The 9,928-nt window shown below is 45.5% G+C and overlaps 1 protein-coding gene across 1 annotated transcript; it reads left to right on the top strand.

The window, feature by feature from the left end:
* The first annotated feature begins 3,349 nt into the window (after positions 1-3,349).
* LOC133910166 (WUSCHEL-related homeobox 9) lies at positions 3,350-4,605 on the top strand. Its single transcript, XM_062352678.1, has 2 exons — positions 3,350-4,026; positions 4,117-4,605. The coding sequence occupies exons 1-2, from the start codon at positions 3,642-3,644 to the stop codon at positions 4,341-4,343; spliced, it is 612 nt and encodes a 203-aa protein (XP_062208662.1). The 5' UTR covers positions 3,350-3,641; the 3' UTR covers positions 4,344-4,605.
* The last annotated feature ends 5,323 nt before the right edge of the window (positions 4,606-9,928 follow it).

The following is a 9,928-nucleotide window of genomic DNA, read 5'->3' as shown; positions in this document are numbered from 1 at the left end:
CTAAACCAACAAACGGTAGAATGCAAGAGACGAACCAACACTAGATAGACGATGAAGCACCGTTCGCCAAAAAAAGATCAAGCGCCGTGCCTGTGTTTTGCTGCCAATCGAAGTGTACAGTCCAGTGGTTCGTCTCGGAAGACTACTTGTCGACGGACCAGAGCAGAGAAGCTCGTTGGAAGCGACGACGACGCCGATCGCTATCCGTTTGGCTACCCCTGCATTGGGAATTACCGGCGCTTGCGGTCAGATGGAACCGTCCAAACCGAGCCGCGCCAAGCCATCTTCTGAAGTCAAAGGGCGTCCCGTGTCGGTCTGACCCCATCGCCGTGCACAACTCCAGATTTGGTTACCCCAAATAGTTGGTCACTCTGGAGTTCAGAAAATTAGATAGCTACGGGCCGGGCATCGAGTTGATCGGAGTTCGGCGCGCGTGCAGGGTCAGGGGCGCCGGTGGCGTGGGGCGTCGCATCGAGATCTGTGGTGGATTTTGTGGAAGACAAGGGAGAACGGACATGGAGATGCAACGTAAGGCCGGACTGCGAGAAGGCCTCATGGTTAGACCAAATCCCAGATGGTTGTGCGCGCGAGGATAAAAGAATCGCCGGCGATCAAAGTAAGGCGATCGAATCTGTTTTCGACGAACATGTCAGGACAACATGTCTTCCGCCATGCACATCTACTAGTACTAGTTACTCTACTTGTTAATCATTGACTGTATTGATCATGTTCATCTTCGTCTGATTGTATCGACTGTATTGTATTGACCACAAAATTGAATATCGTTGTCAGGTTATACTTATATGTCAGGAGTCGTCTCTTATCAGTACGCTTTAATTTGCAAAAAACCTATGTATACTGATCCATCATGTATTTCGTAGAAGAAAAAAAAAACTTTTTGACATGGCCCAAGTGGCCAAGCATGGATCTTGAGTTAGGAGTAGTATCATCTTTCAGGGTATCCACATGAGCCAGCTGCAGCTATAATGATTCATACTACGTTTATGCATTTAAGCTCCACAAATTCCAATTTGCTTTACTTTTGCTGATGCTTTGTCGGGGGGCAAAGTAGTCCTAGCTAATCAAGGAGGGTCATGCTGAAAACGTAGGATACCGATCAAATACATCATAACGAATCACACAAAGCCACGATAATTATCCCCCCGAAACAACTTTACCGCGGAGGAGCCGGTTCATGCTCGCTCGCATGCACCAGCACGACCCTTGAACACATGACGCACACCTCTTCATGATAAAAAGGATCTCGCTATGCATGCATGCATGCACCCTCGTCAATCACTTTTGCCACGAAAAGACGCACACGTAAACGATTCGGTGAGGTCGATCAGGAGGAGAAACCAATCATGGCCCCCGTCACCGTCGCGTCTATCCAATCCATTCCTCACGCGAGAAAGGATTGCGCGACTTAACAACTCCTCGCTTGGCGGCACGTTAGCAATCACGACGTCTTTGGAGCTGGACCACGCTCAGGCAGGGGCGATCCGGCTAGCCGAAGGCCCGAAAGATCGCGCAGGCGGACCACGGGCAAGACCCGGCCGGCCGGCCGGCCGCGCCCGCGCCTCGGGAATTGGCTCCCACGCAGCACGGATTTTCCGTGCACGGCGCGCTCGGGAACGCCCAAAGGCCGTAAAGCCGGCACGGCCGGCGCCACGACCGACGCGCGCGCCCGAGACCGCATGCAGATGAGCACAGTACCGCAGAGCAGCAGGCGCAGGGCAACACGATGCAGCGGGAGCGCGCGGCCGGGGGGGCTCGGCACACCGGTGCGGCGCCATTATTCAAACCGCACGGTCCGTTCCCCCCTCAGCCGTGACACCCCGGGCTTAAAAAATGCGGCAAAGCAAAAGGAATGAGGTGGTGCTGCCACCGCTTTCCGGAGCGGCCGCTCGCGATCTCATTCCGACTGCCCGCCCCTGCCGCGGCCGGGCCGTGTGGCCCTATCATTGGTATCTGCCGAGCGACGCCCCAAAAGCATGACATCCTCAGCTTTTCAGGAGTTCAGGTCGTCGAAAAGCTTGATTTCTGCGGACTTAACGGGTGTTTGCAAAGCTAGCTACTGCACTCCGAACAAGCCGGATAACGAGCGGCGAGTGACGCGGGTTGATTAGGTTAGGCCCTGGTCTTGTTTGTCTGGTGAGAGGACGGCTTGCTTTGCTTAGGCGCGTACTGTCTACTCATCTACTGGTTGTGGCCTTGTGGGTGGAACGTGGGTGCCACCTTTTTCAGCTGGCGCTGAGAGTTTGTGCAAAGCTAGCAGACGACAGGAATTCGGCCGGATCGAGTGTCATGCACGTACGGTGCTTGCGTTTTGCGTTAACTCGTATGCATGTCGTGATGATTGGCGTGTTTCATTGGCGCGCACGTTTTTGTGGCTGTCGTCGTGTGAAAAAGGGCAGAGGTGCTGGTAGCTAGCGCAGCGACTACTCCTCACATGACCAACAGTATAGTTGCCGCTCCAGTGGAATTGCCGCGGTACTGACTAGCTGGATAGATCGGGCTTGCTCCACTTGACGGACAGGAAAGGCCCAGTAACATGTTACCGCCCTGACATCTCTTTTGAATTCCATGCATGATCACACTAATTTGGGCAAGCGCTGAGCCGCTGACAAGTTTGACTCCAAGTCTACAACCGCATGCAGAAAACATCCACGCAGTAACCAATAATTAACTCGCGTGCATATTCAAACCCATTGCCATCATATAAGGTAAAGATTGGAAAGCAATAAACAAAAAAGGTAATTTCTGGGAGACTGGCATCGTCTTGGTGGTAGGTGTAGTTTGCTGCGAGAGAAATGCAGGTCTGTCTTGTTGCCACTTAACTTGTTCTTCAGAAGTTTTTTACTCAAGAGATGTACGCCGTTTATTCAATGCGCAAGCGCTTCGATGGGTCCGTCAGACTAGACCAGCTGAGCGAACTCCGAAACCAGATTGTCCATGCGCCGTGAGCCTGGTCCTCACCACGATTCTCTTCGACTAGTCGCGACCCATGCAAAGAGCCAGAGATTTACATGGAACAATGCACCCCAAATCAGCACTCGCCACGGCCGCATTAGAATAATCATGAACTTGGCAAACAGGGTTCATTCTAAGACATGGTGCTAAGCGACAGGACGGCACTTAGATTTGCATGCATGGGCGACCAAAACCTCATTATCAAGCGCCCTTAAGGATGTCGGGCGCGTCCCACGAGAGCAGCGTTTTTGCAAACAATGGCCGCTTTTGCGCATGTCTCCCTCCCATTCTTCCTCTCTCGCTCGCTCTAGCTCTCTGCTCTCACCGTTCGAGAAAACAAAAAGAAAGCACCGAGACCTTCCAATCCGCTACTGCCACTGCCACGACCACGGCCTCGGCCCTGCCCCTGCTCGGTTATATAAGTGCCCCCTCTGCGCATCTATTGATTTCAGCATTGCTTCTGACCAGAAGAAGATCCCGGAAGAAACCAAATCAGAAGCTTAACGTAGCTCTTATCGTAAGCCGTAGTTAGAGTAGTTTGCACTAGCACGTAGCTGCGTGTTGCATCCAGCTTCTTGATTGATCTTTCACACACCACGTAGTTGAATCAAATCCATTCGGGATTGTTAGTTAAGATAGCAAGATCATCATATAGGTCTTCTTCGATCATGGAGGCGCTGAGCGGGCGGGTAGGGGTGAAGTGCGGGCGGTGGAACCCTACGGCGGAGCAGGTGAAGGTCCTGACGGAACTCTTCCGCGCGGGGCTGCGGACGCCGAGCACGGAGCAGATCCAGCGTATCTCCACCCACCTCAGCGCGTTCGGCAAGGTGGAGAGCAAGAACGTCTTCTACTGGTTCCAGAACCACAAGGCCCGCGAGCGCCACCACCACAAGAAGCGCCGCCGCGGCGCGTCCTCCCCCGACAGCGGCAGCGGCAGCAACGAGGAATATGGCCGTGCTGCCTCCCACGAGGCCGAGGCCGACCTCGTGCTGCAGCCTCCAGAGAGCAAGCGGGAGGCCAGAAGCTACAGCCACCATCATCGGCTCATGACATGTAAGCACGCTGCATGCACACCGTTACTAGCTACGTATGTACTGGCCCTCATCAGATCAACTCATCCGTGTGCTGACCTCGAGCATGCAGGCTACGTGAGGGACGTGGTGGAGCATCAAGAGGCGATGTGGGAGCGGCCGACGAGGGAGGTGGAGACGCTGGAGCTGTTCCCCCTCAAGTCGTACGACCTCGAGCCGGAGAAGCTACGGTATGTGAGGGGCGGCGCCGGCGAGCAGTGCAGGGAGATCTCCTTCTTCGACGTCGCTGCCGGCCGGGATCCACCGCTGGAGCTCAGGCTCTGCAGCTTCAGTCTCTAGATCGCAGGCCGCAGCTGCGGTTGTCGCCTTGTCGCGCACATCATTGTGTAGTTCTTGATTCTAGCTAGCAACATCAATAGATGTACGAGATGAGATACGGCATGTGCTGTACGCTCTACCAACGTTGACATGCAGAATCCGAGAGGATCAAGGAAAGAGCAAGCAGATGAGATTTCAACTGCCTTTTCCTTGATCTTTTCATCATCAGATGTACTACTTTTTTCGTTCTTTTCTGGTGCCTGCATGGCATACTATAATTAACCTGTTCACCACTGATGATATATCCATATTCCATTATTGTTATTTTCATACTTTTTTACGGTAAACTATTTCCATGCTTATATTCATGCATATACCTATGGTAATTCCTAGCAGGCACGTCTGTTCGTGAGCAAGAGCTACGTGTTCATCCATCTAGTAGTAGGCTAGTACTAATCAACTAATTCTATTTAAAAATAGTTGGTGTATTTTTTTTAGATTTAGCCTTCGAAGTTGGTGAAAGGATATATGACGTTCTAACAAGGGGTAAATTATGATATCTGAAATTTATCAGCTTCAAAAACTTTACAAGATAAATATTTATCAATTTCTATCTCAATGTATTCTAGAGTTATCTAGTGTGTATACTCTACCGTTCAAAAGTGTTTGTAACATATAGACAATCCTAACAAACTACTCTAAAAATGTAAACATGCAAATGTAAATTGCAAGTATATAAATGGGGAAACATAAAGAAGGTAGAGAGAGCAAACTTGACACAAAAGGGTTTTTATCTCGTAGTATCGATGACATAAACACCACCTCTGGTACATGTTGGAGAGCCACTTAGGCTATTGCTCTTGGTCAGCACCCAATCACGATCCTTGAGCTACCTAGACCTCAAGTAGGTTGAGCCACCAAGCTACAAAGGTAATACTCACCACAAACCACTCTTCCGGTCACTTACCACCGTCTTCATTTCGGAGCTTAAGCCATTAAGGCAAGGGTCTCCGCATCTCCATACAAACTTCTTGCCGCCCCTCCATATGAAACTGGAGGACTGACAAGTTTGAGTCACCAAGGCTCACGATATCGGCAAGTCACCAAGACTCTAAGACATCGGCGTACCACTTGGTATAAAATAGGATCACTCCTTGATCCCTGCTCTATGCAGCAATACCTAGCAATGACTCTGTCTAGGCCTAATAGCACTGATCACTCTCTAATCTTATACTAATTGCCTTGGATGATAACTTTTAGCACTTTGGTGGCTTGGATGTATTATCAAATGTATGTAAGCTTCTCTGGACTCTAGCACCTTCAAATAACTGAGTGGGGGGTTTATATAGTCTCAACCCCGCGAACTAGTCGTTGCTTCGATGGCTCAAAAAACCGTGAATACCAGATGTTCCGGTGTTAAAAGTAGTATAGGCACCGGAACATCCGGCATGTATAGAAGCAATAACTAGCCGTTGGACCCCCATTCAATCTCATTGTGAACATCAGATGATCCGATTTACCTTGAACTCCATCATCGAACTATCTAGTGTATAGACTTGAGCCAACCGAGCCACTTTTCTTTACTGTGCATTTATCTAACATGTAGATCTTCAATGTGTCAGGACATCCAGCATTTACAACCACACAAAAACTAGCAATTGCAATTACTTCGGTGTAAGTATCTGGTATGAGCACCGAAACGCCTAGTGTGTTGATCTTCAATCTTCAACAATAGCAACCTCTTCTGAAATATGCTCTAGTGTAGCCAAATCTTCATCGTTAGACCATCTAGCATGTACAAAACAGACGGGAAGAATGCTTCAGTGTGTACCAACACCTCTATCGCCGGATCATTCGGCGTGTACATTTTTCTTAGAACTTGTCCAATTCAATCCAATCTTTATCTCAGCTTCGGTGGCTTCTTCATGTGTTGTATCCATGAGACCTACAAAATCATATACTTGATAAAAATATTAGTTATATTGACTATATTGTCATTAATAATCAAAATCATATATATAACCTAAAATGGCCATGTTCGCTATAATCTTCCCTTTTTGGTGATTGATGACAACACAACCAAAACAAATGACAAATAATAAATGATACAAATTATAAAGAGCACAAGACCTTACCACTTTGCTTGGATGCATAGTAAGAACAATCAATGATAAATTTTTTAAGAAAAAGATCCCATCTTTGTCATACATTGTTCTTACCTTCACTTTGTCCCCCGTTTGTTGTGACTACCATGGAGACAATCCTCCCGTTTCTCCATCGCTACTATCTCCCTTTGTCAACAATTTTGCCTCTTCACTTCTTGCTTTGGTCGCCAGAATTTCCCCCTTTATCAACAATCTCAAAAAGTCTACACACACATGTTAAACTTAAGGAAAAACGTTAGAGCGCTAGGGAGAGAATTTCATAAATTATGATCCATTTGAATAGTACCACTTGAGATGTGAAAGAGTTATGTGGATACTATTTTAAAATAAAAAATGTGGATCATAATTCATGAAATTCGCGTGATATGATCTAAACTCTCCAATATGTATGCATACATATAATGAGACCCAGTTGCGGCTATCACTTATAAGTGTGTAACATATGCACAACTATACAATATATCATAATAGGAAGTTTAAGCCATATTATGCATCGAGTAGCTTAAATACCAATTGACGAATAAGCATTACATACCTCTGGGGATTTTTAGATTGCTCTATGAGACTACAAATGATGTCACTTAAAATACATGTTAGTCTCAAAATCATAACTCATATGATATGATCCCCCTAAATATGTGCATACAATTGTCAAATACTTGTGAGAGATATGCACTTGTTACTGATAATAATGGGAAGGGTACTCTATATGTTGGATCCATTACACATAAAGGATACTGCTAGAAGAAATAGGCTATGAAAAGAATATACAACTAATAAACCGTGTAGATTACTCATGGGTTAGAGAGAAACACAAGAAACCTATCATATGAAAAACCTACACTAGGTATTGCAAGAAAATAAAATATGCATAGGCAATCCTAGACAAGAAAAATGTGCTGCAAAATAAAAAGAATGAACAAAAATCTGGCTATCATTACCTCTTTTACCTTTGGATGGAGGATTTGAGTATATGATGATCAAGGTCTTCATCAATGCGCACAATCTTATACATTTGGCTTCTTTTCTTGAACTTTCACTTTATCATGTGCGACAAATCTCCAAATCCTCCGAGCTGACTTGTGGACTTCAAGTCTTCTTTGAAACACAAACCGATTAGGACTGTAGCTAACATGGCCCTCTTAGGGCATGTATGTGATTTTGATGATTAATGACAACATAGCCAATGGGACTAGTATGAAATTGTCAAGTATATATCTAAGTAGGTCTTACGAATGCAATACATGAAGAAGCCACCAACTCAAGAAAATTGTTAGTCCATAGTTTAGAAGAAAATGCACTCACTGAATGGTCCAGTGTTCGGAAAGAAGAACTCAATAGATGGTCGGGTGCTCAATGAAGTGTTTGACTTGGAAAAGAAATGTGAAGAGTTCACCGGATAATCCGGTGCTCTGATTGATGCACACACCAAAGCATATTGTCCTAGAGAGGGTTCTTTAAAGTAGATCTAGCCCCTAAGTGTGTTTTTGGTAATTAATAACAATATCTATTGATTAACAATTATGTTGAGAATTGTTAGTAGGTTGTTCCATAGGTGATGCATGGAGAAGAGATATGTATCTAGATGGATGACCTCTAAGTAATGCTTGGGTAAGTCAATGCCAATACCAATGGACTAACAATGTTGTTGAGAATTATTATTAGGTTATTCTTTAGGGGATGCATAAGTGATGAATTATGGATTCATTAAGGAATTCCATGAGTTCAAATAATTGCATCAAAGTCATTAAGATCTTAGTGATGCTCATAAGAAGAAGAAGCTTGAAGAATAAATGCTAAGTTACTTGTGGAGATCAAGTGACTAAAAGTATACCATTGTCAATTACATTTTATGGACTAACCCATGTACTTTGTGCATGAGAGAGTTGGGGTTAGGATCCATACGAAGAAATAAGTTTAATTGAAATTCAATATGCCAAGAGTGAAGAAAAATGATTGGACTTCATATTTGATAAAGTGAATTCATTGAAAATGTCAAATACAAAGTTGTTCTCTATGGCAAGATGGTGAAGGGAAAATAAGACTCGACTGCGATGGACCATCCGATGGTGAAAGGCAAGCAAATGGCTTGGCGTCGAAGGACCAAGGCAGTGGTGAAGAGTGAGTGAAGGCTTTGCGCCAATACCATGCGAGGCCACGGGAAGCTACAGGTGATTCATATCAATCACATGAAGAATCAAGAAGAGATGGAGTGAAGACAATATAAAAAATGGAAACCCTCTAAGTTTGAAGGAAAGAAGTGGTACTTAAAGGTATTCAAAGGCTCAAAGTGGTTCAAACGAGTTTTATCTTTGAAATTGAGTATAAGTATATCGCACTATTAAGAGAGATGCAATGTAGAGTTATTTGTCATTTCTCAGTGCTAAAAGTACCCTTTTTAAACCAAGTTGAGAGACATAAATCACCCCACGAACACCGAGAAATTCTAACTTACTGTGTGTACCCGAATGTTCCGGGTGCAACCCGAAAGTTCAGGTAAGCCAGAACCTCCGGATTAGGATCTGGGCAGGGGTGCTAGTTTGGCTTTTCTAACCAGCCCGGAAGTTTCGAGTTATACCCGGAAGTTCTGGGTAGTCGGATGTTTCCGATGAGGACCGATATAATGTTCTTTGTTTAAATTTCAAGTCTGAACCCAGAAGTTCCTGACTAGGTCAGAACTTCCGGATTCTGGTGACTAGCCCGAACCTCTGGATTGAGTCTAGGCTAGGGCTCTCTGTTCTGCGTTCAAGTGTCAACCCAAAAGTTCCGAGTTAAGCCAGAAAGTTGCATAACGGCTAGTTTTGCAGGGTTAGGTATAAATACCCCCTCTCTTCAAAAGATGTTGGTGCTTCCATGAAAACACTCAAAGCCAAAGCCAATAGAGCTCTCTCCACTCCAATCTAGTGTGATATTTGAGAAGAAAAGTGAGTTGGGTTGAGATATTGAACATTTGAGTTCAAGTGAGCATAACTCCCATCTTAAGCACTTGAGTTCATCGGTAAGAAGTTCGTCGTCGCATTTGTTACTCTTGGAGCTTGGAGCTTGGAGCTCCTAGGCAGCTAGGCATCACTGACAAGACCTAAGGTTGTGGTGTGCCACGAGAAGTTTGTGAAGGCTTCGATTTTGCCTTCGCAAGGGAAGAAATCAAAAGTGAAAGCCAAGCTCAAGTGTGACCAAGCTTGGAGAGGAAAAGGGTTGAGAGAGATCCGGTTCAAGTGTGACAGATCCCCTCAATGGAGACGTAGGAACCTATAGTGGAGGTTTCTGAACTTCGGGAAACAAATCGCGTGTCTCCTCTCTTGTCTCCTTGTCTTTGAGTTCTTACTCACTATTTGTGCATATTGCTCGATCTACTTACTCATGTAAAATTGATTGTAGGTGTCGAATATCTAACTATGAGATATATACGCATAAAGAGTATACCATATACATATAAGGTAT

The sequence above is a fragment of the Phragmites australis genome, chromosome 2 (genome assembly GCF_958298935.1).
Source record: "Phragmites australis chromosome 2, lpPhrAust1.1, whole genome shotgun sequence".
NCBI lineage: Eukaryota > Viridiplantae > Streptophyta > Magnoliopsida > Poales > Poaceae > Phragmites > Phragmites australis.
This window is presented reverse-complemented; position numbering and strand designations above follow the sequence as displayed.